This window comes from Stegodyphus dumicola, chromosome 4 (genome assembly GCF_044657685.1).
Source record: "Stegodyphus dumicola isolate Sdum_Otavi_A_Nest chromosome 4, ASM4465768v1".
Classification (NCBI taxonomy): domain Eukaryota; kingdom Metazoa; phylum Arthropoda; class Arachnida; order Araneae; family Eresidae; genus Stegodyphus; species Stegodyphus dumicola.
Window position 1 is genome coordinate 121,237,779 of NC_140771.1, and position 21,572 is coordinate 121,259,350.

At 32.1% G+C, this 21,572-nt stretch overlaps 1 protein-coding gene and 1 non-coding gene across 4 annotated transcripts in view; both read left to right on the forward strand.

The window, feature by feature from the left end:
* The first annotated feature begins 1,027 nt into the window (after nt 1-1,027).
* LOC118201099 (receptor-type guanylate cyclase Gyc76C-like) overlaps nt 1,028-21,572 on the forward strand; it is a 1,003,202-nt gene continuing 982,657 nt past the window's right edge. Inside the window, exon 1 of one of the 3 annotated variants that reach the window (XM_085815395.1) lies at nt 1,028-2,904. In XM_085815395.1, the coding sequence (XP_085671521.1) occupies nt 2,479-2,904 (426 nt within the window). In that variant the 5' untranslated portion in view covers nt 1,028-2,478. The remainder of the gene's footprint in view (nt 2,905-21,572) is intronic. The other 2 variants (XM_085815398.1, XM_085815396.1) reach the window with 2 other exon arrangements.
* TRNAL-CAA (transfer RNA leucine (anticodon CAA)) lies at nt 12,398-12,470 on the forward strand. The gene has a single exon. It is a non-coding gene; the product is annotated as a tRNA-Leu (tRNA).

Genomic DNA, 21,572 nt, shown 5'->3' on the forward strand with positions numbered 1-21,572 from the left:
ACTTTTGTCAAAAAATAAATAAACTCAGTTGAGAAAGTTTGCAGTAAGATTAATCGCTTTATTTAGAAATACTTTTGTACGTGAACAGCTTTTTTTCACAGTTGAAAATGAATGAGAAACGATCCCGATTGACCGATGATTATGATGTAACTAGAAATTATTTGCATCCTTGATGTAAATAATTTCTAGTAATTTCTCTCCAAGGCATTTTATCAGAATGGAAACGACATCAAGTACGAAGCTGCACTTGAAAAAAAAAAAAAAAAAAAAATGTAAATAAATAAGAGAAGGTGACTAAATTGTTATTCTCAAATGTTGTCCAACATGGTAAATTTTCTCTGGAAACTTAAAAAGTTTTCAAAACTGTTTATTTTCAATTTAAATTAAAGTATGTTATTTATAATTAAACGTGTTAGAATTTTTGAAAGAAAAGTCAGTCTAAGTATTTAAATATTAATTTTATATATAAATTTTTAATTTCGGAATATAAATTTTTATCAGTATATTTGAATGGCAAATTGTAACCAAAAATGTACCGAATTTTAGATTTCAGATAACAATATAAAAGCGATTTGCGATATCATTACTGTTGTTTATGTATGTTGTGATAAATATTTAGTAAGCGAAAGTTTATAACTTAGTTAAAATAATTTTTATTTTGTAATTAAAATTCTTCATTTTGCTAAAAAAAGGGAGAAAAAAAGAAAAAGAACAAATTCTAGCCGGACAGCTGTTTTCAAATTTCGCATGCAGTTTAAATCGTAATGATAATATCGGGAACACCAGAAGATAAATATTTACGTCAGATTAAATCTGTCTTGTTAAAAAGTGGTTTGGATACATTCCATGAGCAAACCGGGACTTAGACAAGGTTGAAATGGAGAATAATACCTATCAGCGCAACGATTTGCTCGGTATGTTACCTACATCAAACCACGTGCGGGTGTTGAAAGTGACGTAACACAAACTCACGTGCGCCGTTTGCGACAGCGGCGGTATTTTCGCACTCCGCCAGCCACTCAGCGCGCTCTTGGCGGTGAGAAAAGCGCAGGTCTAAGTCGCACAGATCCTCTTCGAGTAAGGTGCTCGGTTATCGCGTGTGTGCGGACTCGCTTCTTATCTCTGCTCCGCAAGAAGTAAAAAGCTGTTGCTTCTCCCTTCACAGCTGATATCTAAGGAGTCGGCGAGGTCACGCATTGTTTACCAGTTTCTCTGCCAATCGCCCCGAATGACGCCTCACAGATTGCACACTGCTATCGGAGGCCAGAACATCCCCAGTCGCTTGAACCGAAGCCAGAAAGGAGCGACCTAGGCAGTTTACACGCAATGCTCACCTACAAGCTGGGAAATAGAGAAAGAAAATTTATTGAATAAAGCAACGAAAAAAAAAGTAGACAAGTTATAGTGAACCTTGATCACATGCTCCTCATTGCAACTGACCGCCAAAGTTATTTGAAGAACTTTGATATTCGCGCAACAAGTCTTGGCTGTTCCTCTACCCCAGGTTTTTGTTTATATTTATGTTCTGTGGCTTATTTATTGGTACAGATTAGATCATTTGGGTTTAAGAGATACTGTTTTCTAGTGTGCTTTTATTACTTGCGAGGTGACTTCTCGTACTTCTACGGCAACACGTTTTTAAAATGTGAAAACTTAATTTGTGCCATTCTAGTCAGTTGAAGATTCTTCCTAATACCTTTGAAGTTTATTTTCATTTTAAAGTTGTGCCATTATGTTAAAAAGTATATGTGGAAATATTTAAAAATATTACTGCAACTGTAAGAAATTTTCATCCAAAAACTGCCGTGAAATTGTTAATGGAACTATGGAGGATTGCTTGGTCTTTTTTTAACGTAACTGTTCCAGTTTCCTTAAATATCTTAAAAGTAAACGGAATTATTTTTTGTTAGTCTACAATATTATCACATATAGATAATTTTAATACCATCTTATGAATATTGCAATAAAAGTAACCGAATATTACGAGTACATATCTTACGAACTGTGATTTCGTTAAAATTACATTTTAATTTTGTGATAAAAAGTAGAATGTATCTCTTTTAATAACATCTGCCTGAATTTCTTTTGCCAAATTTGTGTCCACTTTACTTAGTAAGCGTATATTTACTACAGTTTTATCACATTTTTGCAGAAAGATTCGACATGTCGAAACTAATTTTTCTATGTCATCTTTAGTTATCTTCAAAAAACCGTGATTTTATATGCAAAATAACAATTTCGTACCTGAATTAAAATATTTAGAATTTTTATTGGAATCTCACTGAAACAGAGTACTAGAACAGCATCTAAACTATATACTTTCAAGTTCGAAGAAATTAATTTCTTTAACTCGATAAGAATAGTTTGGAAGACATTCCGCCGCTATGTGCTCAAGATTCATATTAAAAGGACCGTGTGCTCATGAAATAAAGAAATAAGTTTATAGAGTAATCGTCATAAAAAATCCGTATCTGAAACATGCATTCCGAATCGTCTAGCCATGCTTCATCAGCATTCCCAGACTTGTATCTTACAAAGCGCATTCAACAAACAGTTAGTATTTGGATTAGCTTCCTTTTTCTTGCAACAACCTGTATGAGCAATGTTCAGAACACTACGCTTACAGTCGGATACCTAGCCAATATCCATGGGAAACAGCGACAAGGGCATATCATCAGTGGTGCGATGACATATGCCATCAAAAATGTCAACGAACAGCATGTACTCCCTCAGAACTACAGTCTGAAATTTGTGTACCAAGATACGAAAGGGGAGACACTAGCTGGTACGAATGCCGTCATTAATATGTGGCGGGATGATATCATTGCATTCTTCGGACCCGAGAACTCATGTGAAGTTGAAGCTACTGTGTCTGCTTCGCTCAATTTGCCCATGATATCGTACGTAAGTAGCTTTTGATTAATTTCAAGACCATTGATTCATATTATTTTTATTCAATAGACATTCAGGGACACACTAGTAATGGTAACTTAGCTTTAGGATTTCGGTTCATTCGTAATTATTTAATGTCATGATACAGGACAGTCAAAGCTCTGGTAAATACTACCCAACGATATACAAAAATGAGTAATATGTGCGTTAAGTAAATTCATGAGAAAGTAATTATTAAGAACTGGTGATTATTATAATTTGATGAAATATTTTGTTCTAGTAATATATATATATATATATATATTTATACCTTTCTGATAATTCTAGAAGTTGCATCTTGGATACTGAATTCGCAGTAGCAATCATAAGTTGAATGGATAAAATCAGTTCTGCTAAGGGCCTTGCTTATTATGCTTTGCTTATCATATCAGTAATGCATGAAACGTAAATAAATGTAATTTTCTCATTTCAAGTAGCAAACTTTGCATCAGATTATCAGAATTAGACAGCTGTGTGTGTCATACCTTCTTTTAATTGCATTTTGTTTATTTGTGCGCCTTAAATAATTTTATGAAACCGAATGTGTTGAGAAGAGGTGCTTAAAATGAGTTCTCAAAAGTTAAGAAAATATATTTTAGTTTAACCGTAATGCAAGGTATGAGCTACTTGAAATTCCTGTTAAAACACATATTATTTACAGTTAAAACACAGTTCATTAAAGGTTTCCTATTAAAACACAGTTTTCCTGCTTAAACACGGTTATTGCTTAGTTTAAAACGTGAATGAATGTAATGAAAAATTATAAACTATTGACAAAACTAAGAATCGTTTTTAAAAATATCCATACAGTGGAATCCCGCTGATCCGAAATAATTGGAATGGAAGCATTTCTGACATCAAATAGTTTTTGTATTGGGGGGGGGGAAGAAGATAGGTTTCTTCGTGACCAAACTTTTTTCTGAAAAGAATGGAAAAGATCTATATTTTAAATAAAAGTTTGGAGAATAATAGTGGTTTTGAATACATTTGTATGAATGCATGCAATGTTTCAGTTTTAAACATTTTATTTTCATTTATAATATATTACTCTGCATCCATACCTACAATAGCAGTTGTAAATATTTTTAAATTATTAAGCAACTATTCCGTAGAGGAAGTTGGAACGCATGTCGGAAATTAACAATGCTGTTAATTAAACGCATGAATATTTAGAAAAATAAAATAAAATAGATTTCGCGAAATTTTATTTTATTTTATAATATCTCGTATAATTAGTTCAGATTGAGAGTTTCAGAAATGCTTTCCAAGAATATTGTCACGTCAGTTATAATCCACTGATGAATATTTTCTTGAATGACGAAAATTCAGTGAAAGACGTAAAGATGTTTTTAATAATGCTGTGCAGTGGTCTGAAACTGGCTGCCGGCAGGACGCATCCGGCTCTCGAAGCAATTTTATGCGGCTCCGGAATGCATTTGTTGTAAATACGGTCTCGCAACGATTTCTAGATTTCAATTATTATGTCCGGGTTTACATTATTTTCATATTTGTAATTTAAATTGAAGTAAGTTATTTAATAATTAATTCAACAGTCACAGTTATCTGAAAAAATATCAGTGTAAAAATTTAATATTAAGTTGTCAATATACTTGAACTGCAAAGTGTAACCAACAAAAGGCCTTGCAGGTACCAAACTTCAGATTTCACGTAGAAGATAAATACAAACTTGAAGTCTCTTCATTATTACTATGCGCATTTTGAAAAATATTTAGTTAGCAAAATTTAAAATTTAGTTATTTTTCGGAAAAAAAATTTCATTTTGCTATTAATAATAATCGGCTGTTTACAGATCGTGCATTCGGCCACATATGCAATATGAGTTTGAGACAGCTGATTGCTGCATTGTATTTTATGATTCTTGAGGGTTTTTTTTTTTTTTTTTTTTTTTTTTTCGGTAAGTTGCACACTTTTAGGGATTTGATGTAGAGCAAAATAAATTTTAATTGGCTTAATACATTAGTGAATGTAGATAATTTCAAAATCTTTTGAACAAAAATTTAACTGTACATTTTTACTTCATTGTACGAAGTAAAGGAAATATTGTAATCAGAAAAAATTCCGGGTAACATATTTCAACGAAAATATCTATTTTGACCGCTATCGAATGTGATTTAACGATGTTTTTACGTAGGGACAGAATAAAGCACTCTTTTTCTCCAAAAGAATTATAAAACTGATTTAAAATGTATTCAGAAGAGATTTTTTTCGTGGCGTCTGTACGTACGTATGTATCTCGCATAACTCAAAAACGAATAGCCTCAGAACGTTGGAAATTTTGTATGTGGGACTGCTATAACATGTAGATGTGCACCTCCCTTTTCGGTTGCAATCGGCCGCGCCAAAAATATATAAATATATATATATCCACTCTGTTACTCGGCTCAGTGAGCTCAGTTTCTTTACTCTTATATTTTTGTAAATTGTGCATTTTTGGCTTAAAAATGATTGAATTATGTTATTCTTATCTTCCGGTTAGGGGGTTTTATGCCTTTAGTTTGTAGATACATTAGGTAATTTGGAAGCAGGCAAGATGAAAAATGAGCAATCGCCTTCGCTGGGAATCGAAACACGGACCTCTGGAATACCGACTCAGCGTGCAGAACCACTATACAACGAAGGCATGCTAGGAACCTGGGAGTAATACCTTATGTATTCCTCCTTTAAAAGGGCGACTGGGGTTTTTTATTGAACCCAATCGCCAAATCCTGGATGAGGAGAATCATCATCCAAAACCTTTTAGTTCGGGCGCTACTGTAGAGACATTAAGTATTTGTTTGGAAGCAGGCAAGATGAAAAATGAGCAGTCGCCTTCGCCGGGAACCGAACCACGGATCTATGGAACACCGGCCTAGCGAGCAGAACCACTACACCACGAAGGTACCCAAGGAAAGCAGGAGAAATACCTTATAAGTTAACCTGCATGTTATAGTTGTAGAATTATCAACAATTTAAAAGTTGTTTAAGTGCGGCTAAGCCTAATTTCTTGACCACAGCTGCCATATTTGTTTGCATTTGAAGCTTAGCAAAATAATGGATTTGTTGTCAGTCTAGAGAAACTAAACTTCGCAACAACAAAGTAAGGTCTTCTTTTATTATTTCAAATTAAATATGCTTAACCCATTCTGGAATTATCATTCAAGTGATTAAATTAGCCCATATATTGACTCAGGATAACGTCCACAACAAATTCAGTTTCTACGACTTCAGTGTCTTTTTGCCGAGTGATATCAAAAGTAAGCTTTCAGCTTTGTGCACCGAAAAATATGCCTTCTTGCCCGCTGGCCGAATGTTTTTGCGTAGAAACTATAATTTTGAGTGTATTTTTTTAAAATTCTTTTAGCTGTATTTGGTGTTTTATTTGGTTATTATTCTTTTATCTGTATTTGGTATTTTCTATATCTTTCAATTTTTAATATAGATATTTTGAGATTTTATATATTTTTGCCTTGTCGCGAAGTGAGAACTGAATTAATTGAATGAGAAATATATCTTTATTGAAATTCGAGAAAATAAGCTTAAATAAAATGCAGTAAAAATGCGTATAATTTAATATTCTGTACAAGGAAGTCATGTGGTGTACACTTCAGATTTTGTTATTTGGTTTCCGTGTTTGCCGACGTATAAGACGCGCACTCTTTTTTATACAAATTTTTGAAGGAAAAAATGTTATTACTGATGATTATAATGAATTTACAGTATTTTAAATATAAAGTAATACAAATACAAAGTAATACTATCTGCAAATACCCAATCTATCTGAGAAAGAACACTTTTAATCTTCTACTTCAAAACCTCGATACTTATCTCCAGAGCTAAATAAAGAGTCACTTGATACCTTTTCTAAATCAGAATCTGAATCCTCAAACAACAAATTGTCCTCTGTACCATCCAGTGCATTACTAATGCCTCATTTCTTTAAAGATTTAACGACTGTCTCTTCACAGCTTTGACCTATTGCCAAACTCGCGAAATGTTAGGCCTCTTCGTTTTTCCTGATTGTGTAACCTCAAAATTTGTATGCTATGCTATAGCAATGCCGAAGTTTTTTTGAAGCATAACTTGCCAACAAATTTAAGAAAATTGAATCGTAGAAATTTCACACACTTAAAAGTCTTTCACAAAAACTGGGAAGTTTAAACGAGCCCAGCTGTGATAATCGATGACAGCGAATGCGCATTTTTTAAACCCTGCGAAACTGTGATATTCCCACACTCCGCAAGGAAACAAGAAAAAAAAAATCGCATAACTTCGAATAGAGAAAATTTCCAGAAATGCGTGTAATCAAAAACTGCGTATCGACGTATAAGACGCGCCCCGTTTTTCGGTTCTATTGTCAAAGAAAAAAAGTCCGTTTTATACACCAGCAAATACTGCATTTTTTCACATATTACTAAAATCATCATTTTAGTTGTATGCGCGCTGTTTAATAATTATGCAATGGGGAAAAAACTGGAGATGCCTGATTTATCGACGCACTGATTCGGTGTCATTTTTCGTCATCGTTTTTCTTAAACCAGTTTTGTTATAGCAGAGTTGGTTGAACGGGATTTTGCAATAAATATTTTGGTGATAAACATCTTATCCTTCTTTTAAAGATAGCAATTTAGTATTTATCATATTTTTGTTTAAGCTTAATCTTATATTTTGCTTCTGTTTGAATTTGTTCGCATTTGGAGAATCATTTAATGCAGTGTTTCTTAACCTTTTTGGCAGAATGAACTACTTTAAAAATTTTAAATATGTCACGGACCCCTCTGTGAAAAAAAATTGCTTAAACATAATTTATTACAAAATATATTCTGTTTTATTATTTAATTGTTTTAATATTTTTATTTCAATAGTATAAAAAATTTGAAGAAATTAAAATTTTTAATGTGAAGTCTGTAGCTGCTTTTCCTTGATTAACAGATTGAATTGAGGGATGGTTTTCGACAAAGCAACGCGAATATCATGTTCGACATTCAGTCTATTTCGATGTTTTGTTTTTATTAGGACAACTATGGAAAATCCCGCTTCGCAAAGATATACTGTAGCAAACGGAATAATGGCTGCCCTAGCTCGTTTTACAAGCAATGGGTAGGCTTCTCTTAAAAAAAGACCAAAACTCTCCAAGAGTTTTTAAATCGAAATCCATTTTTAACAAGAACTTCATTTCACTTTTTCAAATCAATTAGCTCATCTTTGGCAAGGTTCATGTCATCGATACAGTCAATATCATAAAGAAAAGGATTACGAATCCACAACTCATCTTTTATAAAACTCCATACGAAATGAAACATTTTTCAAATGAAACTTGAAGTACTTCCAGGTGTTCACAGATTTCATTTTTCAAGTTATTCAATAACAAACTATCTTTCCGAGATCCATTTTCAAAAAGCATTTTGTCCAACATTTGAAAGTTTGCATATATCCCATTTTGAATTCTAATTTTCCAAAGTGACATTTTCAATAAAAATGCCTGTAGTTTCTCAGTGGCATCCATAATTGTTGTATCAGACCCTTGAATTGAAAGACATATATCGTTAAATTATTATTAAAATGTCTGCAAGGTAAGCCAATTTACATATAAAATCTTTTTTCTTGAAATATTCGAAGAGTGAGTTATCGTTTTCTTCTAAAAAAAGTGATACTTCTGTCTTCAACATGAAAATTCGTTTCAAAACCTGCCTTCGTGACAGCCAGCGCACTTCCGTGTGGTACAGAAGTACCTCATGTTCTGCGTTCATTTCTTGACACAGTGTTTTAAAAAGGCGATGATTAAGAGCTCTACTTCTAATAAAATTCACAGTTTTAATAACTATTGATAATATTTCTTTTAAGCTGGTTGGAAGAGTTTTTGTAGCAGGTGCATGTCTATAAAAAAAACAATGTGTAACAATAACATTAGGAGCCTCTTTTTTTTTACCAAATGGGCAAAACCAGATTTATTGCCAAGCATCCCAGGTGCTCCATCCGTACAAAGTGAATGAAGATTTTGTTTCCAGTCGAAGTCATGTTTGGAAAAGAAAACATTTAAAGTCGCTAAAACATCAACTGCCTTTGTAGTTTGCAAAAGAGGCTCACAAAATAAGAATTCTTCTTTGATAGTATCAGCAGACACGTAACGAAAAAAAACAAGAAGTTGAATACAATTCGAGATATCTGTAGCTTCATCCAGTTGCATACTAAAGGGAAATGGCGATGCTTTCAATTCATCGATGATCTGTTTCAAGATATTGCAAGAAATTTCAACTATTCTTGAATGTTTCACATCCTTGCACAATGGAATAGCCTCAAGTTTTTTTTTCTCTGTTCCAGTACACAAACTAATTCAACCATTTCCAGCACACATGGCTTAATTAATGCCTCTCCAATAGTATGCGGTTTCTTACTTTTGGCAATACGATATGCAACTCTGAAAGATGCCTCAACCAAAGGTTTTTGTGAAATACCAAATCCAAGTTTGGTTAATGTTCCAGATTTCGAAAACTGGGCTTTCTTCTTTGTAAAAAATTCTAGATCTTTAGATGCATTATCAGGATGAAGAGATTTGAGATGCTCTATCAATTTTGCCGGTTTCATACTGGCGTTTGCCAAAACTTTTCCACACAGAAAGCATTGTGGCTTTTCAACACCGTCCGATTCCTTCATGCAGCAGAATCCATATTTTACATAGTTTTCATCATACTTCCTATTTTTGGACATTTTGGGCTATAAAAAGTCAAATCATCAAATGAAACATTAAGAACGAACATTAAGACACAAAAAAACACTTTAAAAATACTTTAATTACAACTTATGAAAAAGTAAAACAAATATTTTGTTTTAAAAATTTGCAAGAACTTTGCGGAACTGATTTTAACGTCACTTTATTTCCAAGTGAAGTAAAATTCTAAGGCTACTTTGTGTTTCTAAAAATTTCAAATTTTATATGGTTTGCGAATGTTCTTTTCCTCGTATTGTGGAGGTCTCTATTATTGGGAAATGGCAGACAGACGGCTTACAGAGGTTGCCCGTGACAAAAAAAAAAGTTTTTATTTAAATATTGATGCAAACATTTTAAAAATTAGGAGCTGTCGGCGGACCCCCAAAATATGACCCATGGACCCCCAAGGGGTCCATGAACCACAGGTTAAGAAACACTGATTTAATGCGTTGTAGCCAGCTATGTCCGTTAATGTAAATAAGATAGGCTTTAAACTGATATCAGTAATTTTAAGAATTTTAATACTTTTTTCGGAAATAATATATCAGCGAATTACAGCAAACTGATTAATATCAAATCTTTTATTTTTTAAATAATTAAAATAAAAAAAGAAACATATTATGTGGACTGTAAATTAGCAATTTATGGACTTGATTTTGTAAAATATATATCCAGTGTTTCAAATCCACCCACAGATGTGTAAAATCACGTGAATGAATTTCAAAAACATTTTTCTTGGAATACTGTGTATTTTGATTAAGTCACTTTGTTTTTATACTACCTGATATCTATTTTATAAAATGTCTGGATTTTTTCAGGCCTAATTAAAGTTAATAATGCGCAATACAACCTGATATCATATAGTGATGTGCGATATTTCTATTGCAAAATTTATTGCTAGAACCTTTATTTGTTTTGTAACTTTTACGATGAATTCTTTACGATGAACTCTTCAAACTTTGCATTACGTAGGTCCGATTTTGTTTCAAGACTTGATGCAGAAATAGAATGGGATTTAAAAAAATGGCTATATGTTTTATTCACCGTCCGGTTTCTTTACTTTGATAGAATATTTGATTTAAGTGGGTTATTATAATTCTAAAGCTAATTTTACTCGTACATTTCAGCAGTTATGTATCAGAGAGTAATAATGGATTTCGGTGGAAAGTCGTTACTTTCGTATATTATACCGTATTTAATACCACATTTGCTGGCGCGTTTTTAGTAATTTTTTCTCTTGAAAATCGAGAAGGAAAAATGACACTTTATGTAATCATTTCCATGCAGGAAACTTAAGAAAAATACCACATTCAAATCGCATATGATTTACGAATATTGCTTTATTTTATATGAACCTAAATGAGTCAGTTACATATTAATTTTAATAATTTCTTTTTGCATATACATTATACTTTCTTATGTATTTTTATCCTTCCTATCTATTTTTGTGTATATATTTAACGCTGTCAGAAATTTTTAAATCTTATATTAAAAATGTTAGGGATAAAAATACGCACAGAATAAATATGGCCAGAACGAAGCCAGGATTCTACATGGAATATTTCGCTTTTTCTGATATGTTTGTCTTTAATAAAAGGCTTATTTCCAAAATAAATTGTTCTTACTTTTCAACGCCTTTTAAAGTTACGAAAAGAAATTTTATCAAGTTATTATAGTATGGGCAAAACCAGATGTATGGTTATGATTTATTAGGTTTCGTTTTTCCCCATATTCCCGTTCTATTAAATGCGCGTCATGTCCCTAAAAGCAATTTAAATACTTCAGCTTCATACGTCGCCCCGTACACAAACTCACCCGGGAAAGAAGTGTAGTCCTTCTTTCTTGGCATGGGCATGTCGATAAGCTGCAGGAGATTTTTTGGTTTTCCCTACCGAGGGCAACTGAGCTGACAGCCTCGTTTGTTTCTTGTTATCACTAGTTCCTGTTATAACCGTTTAAAAACCATGTTGATTGTTTTTCTGCATAAATTAAGTTCAGCATAAAAGAATTTAATACTAATTTACTATAATTTACTATGATGTAAATGAAAAAAAATATTGGGAGTGTTTTGTTCTAATGTCTCGTAAAAAATGACTGAGTTTTTAAGTACATTGGAGCTTGGGTTTGTTGATAGATATATGGTGGATAAAGATAACATTTATGACCTTCAATTTGTTTTGACATCACGTGATGTTGTCAGAAAATAACCGAAATGTATTGTATGTGTTTGAACGAAGTTCATAAAAATAGTTGTTTTCATCTAATAGTCTTGTTGGCTTTAGACGTATGTCGATGAAAATGTTTTATTTGGAGAGAAAAAAAGTATGTAATTATTAGTAATTCTTTGATGAAATCGTCAGTTAATTGTCAGTATTTATTTTCGTTAAAACTCTTTAAAAAACCTGAAGCGTAATTCAGTGAAATGTGTCATGGCGAGATGATCATTTCACTGACTATTATTTGCCAGAATATAAATAAAGCAAGTTATTCGGGAATGGCTTCAAGTGTAGCCGCCCTGGGTGCCGATTTTCAGAGCGTGAAAGCTACGTTCTCATTCGTGATAGCTAAATAAAAGCACATTTTTTAGTTATTAATATGTTTAATGTATAAAGGATGCTTGTTAGCCGAAAATGTCAAAAATAAGGAAGAATGTTTTGTAACTGTATTATAGATTTTGAACAAACAATTTTTGGTAGCTGAGCTTTCAGTTACTAAATTATAATATTATGGTTATAATGCATTATCCCGCCTTCTTAGCATGCCTTCTTGGTGTAGTGGTTAGCACGTTCGACGCAAATTCGAGAGGTCCGTGGTTCGAGTCCCGGCGAGGGCATTGCTCATTTTTCACATCTTCTGCTCCCAAAATTTCCTAATGTTTCTACATGATCTTTACTGCAATACTATTTATATTAGAAATATATAACAAATACTATTAATAATATATTGCAAATGAATGCTCAGAGAGTACCGGGCAGTTCACTTCCACATTTAACATTATTGCGATGGTTGGGCTGAGATCGAAGTTGACAGTTCAATACATGTAGTTTAATCCAGTAATAGAGAAAATAAAGGAAATTATCTCGTAGGAAATTCGAAGTGAAATTTAGAATGAAAAAGTATACTATTGTGGTAAAAATTGGAAATTGAGAAAGCATTTTAGAAAACTAATAAGCAGTAGTATTCATATATAATTTTTAGTGAGATATTAGAATGTTTCAATAACCTTAGGTTAAAAATTCGTCTGTAAAAGCATTAAAATTGAAAACAGTATTAAAATTTATTAAGCATGCTGCAAGTGGTCTGTTACAAAGGAAATGAACAGAAAAGTGGGTTTAGATATGGTAAATAAAAAATTTGTTTTAGAAAAGGAAATAATTAACCAAAAGAGGAAATCAAATACCCAATTTTCGTTAGGTTTTAAGAAACAATGATTATTCTTAGAACCTAACTAAAATTCATAATCTAAAGCTTTTGTAATTGATTAAGGTTTTGCATTAGAGTATCCTAAATCAGAGTTTTCCCAAACATTTTGAAAGTGAAGATCCTATTTAATTAAAAATTAGAATGTACTAAGGACCGCCTTATTCTGGTTCCCTCCGTAAGCAATTATTTAGCATATGTTACTATCAGTGTATATATATATATGTATAAAGTACTATTATTTAAATAAAATTCGTTTCATTTTTAATTAGTGTAAAGTAATTAAGCTAATAGAAGAAAATTTGCATTTATTTTTAATAATTTTAAGCTGTTAGAGTTTTCACAGTATTTATTTTATTAAGTAGAAATTAAATAAATGTTGGTATTCACAATTAATGAGATGGAGGAGTCTATCGATCCCTGCACAGCTAAATTCTTTATTTGGATGTACATGACTGGTAAGAACTTTTATAATCATAGTGATTTAAATCCCTTATATATTCGCTAAGATTAGACTGGAAAGTCCGTAAGTAGTTTAACATATAATAAATTTAATAAAATGCTAATCTTGGGAGAAAAGTAATAGACGTTTGAAGGTGTAGTTTCCAAACTCTGAGATTTTCAGCTATAGTATAGTTAACGTAGAGAATCTAAATTTTTGTCCTTTTCGCGAAATTTAAGAGGACCACAAGAGCAGGCTTCAAAAACCTCTTGTATTTCGCACACCACAGACTGAGAAATGCTTCTAAAATTATTCATATTTTTTAATAAATGAAACATTAAAAGAGTTTCATTTATTTTAAAATATCTTTTTTCTATATAATATTCGATAATTATCCTGTTATAAGTTTGTAGGTTTTTTAATATAATAGTATGAATAATGAATCGATATACAGCACTTACGCGTTTTCTTTTACCTGCTTGAAAACCTAGAATATATTCATTATTTAAATTATTATTCAAATTCATCATTGCAGTATATTCATTACTCAAATCAGTATCATCAATGATTATCTTCTGTAAGATGATCGTGTCCACTGAGAACAAACAAGAGTTATGTGTGATCGTCTTAGATCGTCACTGAATACTGATGTATAAATATGAAATTAATTAAAAGTATATGGATAAAATAGGGATAATTGTATAAAATTTTGTATCATACAATCGTTACTTTGAAAAATTTGGCATTATAGCTTGATTTAAATGTAATATAAAAGGACATTTACCGCTATGCTAGAAATAACTTTAGTATGAGGTGAATTCATGATTTCAGCGTAAATGGGAAACATTTAACAAAAGAGAGAGGCGTAAAAAATCTTTTATTTTTAGCAGGAACGTGTAAAGTGTCAGGTTAGTTTTCCAAACTTTTATGACGTCTTCGTAAAAATATATAAACGTGTATCTTGAAATAGGTAAACGAAATTTACGCAATGTGTACATATTAAAAGTTGTAGAGACATTAGGTTATTTTGTAGTAGGAGAGATGAAAAATTAGCAATCGCCTTCGCAGGGAATCGAACCACGGACCTCTGAAATATCGGCTCAGTGTGCTGGCCACTATACCACGAAGGCACGCTGGGAAGGGGGAAGAAATTCCTTACATAATTCCGCTTTAAAAGGGCGACTGGGGATTTTTAGGGAATCCAATCGCGAAATCCTGGGTAGGGAGAAATCATCATCCGCCACCCTATTAGTTCGGGCACCACTGTAGAAACATTATTACAACCGTGATTTTTCTCATAATACTCAAACTACGAACTATGAACGACTTCATACTGTGCAATGTGTGACAGATACACCAGTACTAAGTACTCAACACTATGTACCATGAAAGGAATTCATAAACTGTATGCTGAACTATGAATTGCACTACGAATGAACTTATAAACTGTGAACCGTGTAAACCAAAAAAAAAAAAAAAAAAAGAACCACATACCATAAACACTCCCTCCCTCCGCCCGCCAACAAAGCTTCAAACCGAAACACAAAGGAAATATGTATATACATCTGTAAATTACTTATTTTAATTATCCACTGTAATTATTCTATTTATCCATCCAACTGCAAAGTACCCGTGTAAAGTATATCTTAGACAATATTGTCTGCAATGCGAATTATGCACCATTAATATATAACTGTGTATTATGAATGCTGCACTGTAAACAAATTCCCGAGCACGGTGTTAGCGTGTCCGGTCAGGGTACACTTCCATAAGTGTTTAGTGCAGTGGGGCGATACCAGTTTTGCCCATGGCGATGTTTTGGTGCCCCCTGTACTTCTTTCTGCCTGTCTTTAGAGGCATTAGGTTATTTTGAAGCAGGAGAGAGGAAAAATGAGCAATCGCCTTCGCCGGGAATCGAACCACGGACTTCTGAAATACCGGCTCACTGTGCTGACCACTACACCACGAAAGCACGCTAGGAAGGTGGGAGAAATACCTTATAAAGTGCCTAAATCCATGTATAAAATAACAAGGGCATTTTGGGATTAAAATGTTAAAGTGAAGAACATACCACGACAGTTTTGGAAAATTTGAGCTTTCTGAGTGAAACTCCGTGCCGGTAGAAGGTTTAAGCATTTTTTTTATTATTTCTTTAAAACTATTAATCGTTTAAATTGAAGCATTCATAATAAAGAAACTGAAAGTATTTGATTACTCAACTTTAAGTTCAGTTTTCTCTAATACCCAGTATTTGTTAATTAATGAAAGCAACCGTATTAATTGAAGAGTTAATATTGAATAGTTTTTAATATTTACCCAACACCAACACATATACATTGAAACTACATAAACTGGTCCATAAAACAATAAAAAATTGTTAAATAAAATGTGTTTCTCAGGTACCGGTATTGTGGGATACTGAGTATTGTATATAATACCGGATTTCTTATTTTCTCTAGTCTCTTATTGTATAATAGGACCCCCAAGCGTATTATTTTTCTCCGCTAATTTGGCTAGTAATTATGGGAACACCAGCTGCAGAAAAAAGGTCGACCCACTAAATCACCCCCCCCCCACTACTTCATCTCCTTTTAGCGTGTTTCGCTTCCTGAAACACATGGGAATGAAGGCTGACGTCAACTACAATCCGAAGCGAAGTGGATAAAATAAATGCTTCATGATGAAGACACGAGTTACGATCGCAAATGGAGGGGGGTTGATAACGACCTTGAAGTGCCTATTTTAGATTAAAGGACTATAATCACAGATCGTAATGCCCACACCTTGATTTTTAGAAGGCACGCCCAAATGACCTGTAAATATTTTTGCGTTTTAATTTCTGTTGTTAGCTATATGAAAAATGCATTTCATGATTGTGTGCTTTTGAGTAAACTCTAAAATGTATTTTAGGTAATGAATTAACGGATAATGGTTGAAACCGACTACTTAAAAAAAAGTATCTTCTTTTCGTATTTTGAAGAATGCAGCCCAGAGTTGCGTAAAAGTATATAAAAAAGTAATTTCCTATAGTTGTAGAGTCAGATGAACAAAATTAAAGAATGGCTTTGCATTTAATTTCTTCTGTTTGTATTTTGGTTTTTACACGTTTTGTCTTTTTTGAACATATTTTGAACGTGAAGAGTCGTTATGAGCTTTCCGAGGAATAATAAGTAGAAGTTATTGAACTTGAAAATTCGCATTGAAACTTTTGGATAAAAAGCGAATAAGCTTTTGAATAAAAGTGAATTTTAGAGAGCATCCGGATTACATGCGCGTTACCCAGATTACATCCGGATTAAATAAGCGTATCCGGATACGGAAAGCGGGGATTACATAATTATATAATTTTTATTTTTGTTTTTACAGGCTGAATTGATATACAATGGCAAAATATGCGGTACTTTTAGAAATTTTACGCACTACTTAAAAGCATGGTATGTAGAGCAGCTGAAAGAAATAATCTTCGAAATATTTCACTTTAATCTTTTTTTTTCTTTTGATGATGTGTGTGTGTACAGCAAATAAAATATCACACACTAGATCAAAATTATGTTCTGGGTAATCAGTAAGTTCTTCGCGGTCGATGATCTTTTGTTCGATCTAAATACCTTAATCAAGCGTGACATGAGTGATTGAATGTCTTAGCTTCCGTTTAACCTACTTATAAGAGGGGCCAAAGTGTAAAGTTTGAACGAAAGATACTGAATAATCCATCTATTGTTAAAGTATTCCATATTATTAAGAACTATTTATATATTTTTTGTTTACATATTTTAGCATTTTATTTTGTCTCTTTCTATGCTTCGGAATTATTGTAAAAAATTCAAATAAATTTGTATTAGTATACTGAAAATATTCCGTGATTTGTTTTAAACATTATGACAGAAAAGTTTGTTTCATCGTTCCTAGATCTCCATTACAGTTTTTACGAGGATGCACATGCAGTCAACTTTATATTGACGTAAATATGCCTGTGGGCACTGCAGAAAATATTTCAAAGAAGCAGTGGCCAAAATAGGAAACAAGTTATTACATCAATGAATTATGTAATTATTTAGTATCTACTCAAAAGTAGGTAATATGGTATAATATTACATCGATGCAAAATCTCATGCATATACACAAATGTCGTTTTATATTCTTCTTACTATTTTTTAACTATATATATATATATATATATATATATATATATATATATAGCAGCTCTTGGTAACTTTTAGGCGAGCTTACTACAATTTTTATATGTACATACATATATATATATATATGTAGTCGTGCCTTTCCACAGAAGATTTGCATTTTTGATGTTGTTGGGATAGAAAGCAAGCCAGCGAAATTACATCTTAGCACAGTAGAGAGCAAGAGGTGAAGTGCGTCGTTATGAAAGATGGAAGCACGCGAAGAGAAAAGTTTTGGTTTACAATTCGGTGATTGGTTGTCAAGAGGCATCTGGTATTAACGGTTACGTAAGATCGCATAATTAATTTGAATGACGCAATGCAGACAAGTTATTACGATTTTAGAATAGAGAGGAAGAATTAATATTTATAATTATATTATAATTCTGATTCATACATTTTTATCTTACATATATATATATATATATGTATATATATATATATATACATATATATAGATATATATACTATGTATGATGTTGTATGATCTTAAATTCATTTAGTGCGAAAACAAGTTACTACTACTTGCGCAATTGCTGCAAATATAAATAAGAATGCTTGTGTGTTTGTTCGCGATTATCTCAGTCACTACTATAGCTATCGTCACCAAACTTTCTACAATTCTTTTCTTAGTTCTGGGAAAGGTCAACGTCCATTTTGTTTCAAAAGAAAAAAAAATAGCTGGAATAAGAGATATTAATTAAAAACTCTGTACACGCTCATTTTCGCTCTCATTTTTCCGAGTGGCAACAGTCTCGCACGCTGGAGATAAAAAATCTGCTTTATTTCGAGAAGTGTTACCACTGCTCGCTTTTATATCGTAGAGGTTCTTAATAAAAATTCCTAAGTTTTATAATGAAATAAAAATAGCGTTGCCACACATTAAATACATTATTCCCGATTCCAAAAGTTCGTGGGAAGCCATTTCGACTATTCCCATCTTCGTACGACTTTAATCCGCCGAGATATTAATGAAAATCTCTGAAAACACTAATTTTCATACTCATTTTTCCGAGTGGCAACAGTCTAGCGCGTTGGAGATAAAAATGCTTTATTTCGAAAAATGTTGCTACTGCTGTCTTTCGAATCGTAGAGTTTGTTAATAAAAAATTTGTAAGTTTTACAAAATCTATATATATAAAGAAGAATTCCTGTTTGTGTGTTTTTTCGCGTTATTGATTTCTGATCAATTATGATAAATTTTTTACCCCATTTAATCGACTGAAATTGAATATAGGTGAAATATTGGAGGAAACCTAAGCTTTTATTACCATTTGATTAGAAAGACGAAAATCATTAAAAACTGCGTGCCATTGTTGCTGATATAATGAGACAGAATTATTTTATTTTTCTATCGAAATGTTTTTCGTGGGTTCCATATCGCATCAGAGTGAAAAATGTTTGACTATGAATCGTATTTTTTGCATCATCATTATTAGAGAAGTATTAGAGCGGTATCGTTATCTCTGTTTTTAGATATATTACTCTCAATCTAACTTAACGGGCATCGGGTACTTCCGCTAGTAATATGTATACAAAATACTATAATATGCATCGATATAAAAAGCATAATTTTACTAGAGTCCCGGAAGGAGAGCAGCAACAGTTGCTCATATGCAGACGTGCACGAGTATATCCATCGTTCAGTTTGCGAAAGGAAACATTTAAATAAGTGTAGATAAACGAAATTACGTATGCAAATTTTATTTCGCATTTCTTTGATTTTGATTTTAGAAGTATGTATTAAAATTATGTTAAGATAATTACTTTCTAATGCTGAAAATTAAAATAAATTTAAATTATATTTAACTTAACAGTAACGATATTTTTTGATTGTAATTATTTTGATAAGCAAAAGTTGAAAAATGTTTCATTTTTCATGAGATGAAATCAATTCGTATAATAAATTGCTTTTTATGAATATATTTTAAGTGAAATACATATATGATATTTGTGCCGATACAACTGTAATTAAAACTCATTCAACTAAAGATAACTCATCTACCCATTTGTATATGATATGAAACCATAATTAGACAAAGCTTATAGCAGCAGACATATTTTAAATATAAAGTAGCGTTTATTGAAAGGACGATAGCTGCATATGTACACCATAAAAATTTACTACTACGGTTTAATTTATTATATATTGAATTTTAGATTATGCTTGGAAAAATTCCTCTCTGTTCTGAAATTAAGCAATTTCCGCTGGGAAACAAAACGCATTAGGTTTCTTCTCAGCATAAGAATTAACAATATTAGATAAAATAATAATAATAATATTGCATTTTCCTGTTGCAATTTCTTGAAAAGTGATTCTGATCCTTTTATTTTTTCTTTTTGACTAAAACGTTTGGTAAAGGAATTAGCAAGGAAGTTACAGGAAATTGTATTCTTTCTGGAATAAAAATTCTAATGTAAAAATTAAGAATTTGAGTATAACAAAAAATTATTTAAATAGAATGTAAATATCATTATGTAAAATATGAAAGAAATGAAGCTGTATCGAGAACCAAGGATCCCCAAAGATACACTGAGTAAGAGAGCATACTAAATAAACACTTAAACACTTGACGTCATGTTTCAATCATGCACATTTCTATGAAATATTGTTCTCTGTTTTAATTTGCGATTTTCATGTCGAATTCAAGAATAAAATTTAGCCTTTTGTTTTATGTTATAAATAATAAGCATGCAAAGAATTATCGCATTTCTCATGCAGTGCAAGTGGTCGGTTAGCTGTTGAGGTGAAAGTGGTTAACACATCCGTCTAGCAGTTCAAAAATGCGTAGTTGTCATATCGAGGAAGTGTTCAAAAGGCCCACAGTTTCTACGAGTACACCATATTTCTGACAAAAATCTAGCAGGTATAGGAAATTTATAATTTTGTTTGTTGTCGATCTTAACTTTTTTCCGCTTTCAAATCGTTTAAACGTGTTTTTAAGAATTTTGTGGTCTCTTGCTTAACTGATATGTTGCAGCTAAATGTTAATTTAGTCATGTCATTATTATTTTTGATTTCGCATAAAGCTCAGTATATTAATTTCATCATTTTAAGGTACTTAAAAACTCTTTTACATCTTCAAAATTCTCATGAGCTTTCTTTGATCTAAGTCTTTGAAGGTTAATTAAAATATTCTCAGAAGTGCAATTACAGTCAACTGTAATGGCTCGAAAGTAATGTCTTCTACTTACTTTTAGCCTTTAATCCTATGAAAGTAAAACTAAGCAGTCCTTTTAATTTTCCCAAAATGTTTCACTATTAATTTAACTGCTGTATGATAAACGTTGATTCATTATTAGTGACTCTTGATGATAGGAACTTTTAAAGTATGCAGCTTACTTGTTGTACTTTCTGTTTCAAGTTAAGTGATCGCTCTTTACATTCTTATTTTAAATCTTCAGATGAGCATGTATTTAATATAAAAAATAATGTTACCAAGAAATTTTCATTTGATGTGCTAATAGTTCTTAATTCTCTTAATAGAATGTTCGTGATGATGTGTTTCAGTTTTTGCTTTTTATGCAGCGCAGCAAACACTCTCAAGATTGTACAGACAAGAGCATATGCGACATGCATTTCATGCAATCCCATTTTTATGTATGAAAATATAGCTTTATAGCAGTAAAACATTATGTTACTTCCATTTCTAAAGGAAATCACTGTGGTATTAAGAACAGACGTGTTTGAAGCTGTGGCAATATTTTGTGTGAATCCACGTTTTCTCTTAACTATTACAAGCAGGCGCCTACACAAATAGTCGTATTAAAGAAAAATATGTTATTTGCCTCTTGTACGGGAATATACAACGCTTTTGAGCCATCTTTCGAGAATGTGAAGCATTAATAAAAGTTTTCGTTAAGACAAGAGCGTGGTTCCAATCACTCCCTGGCC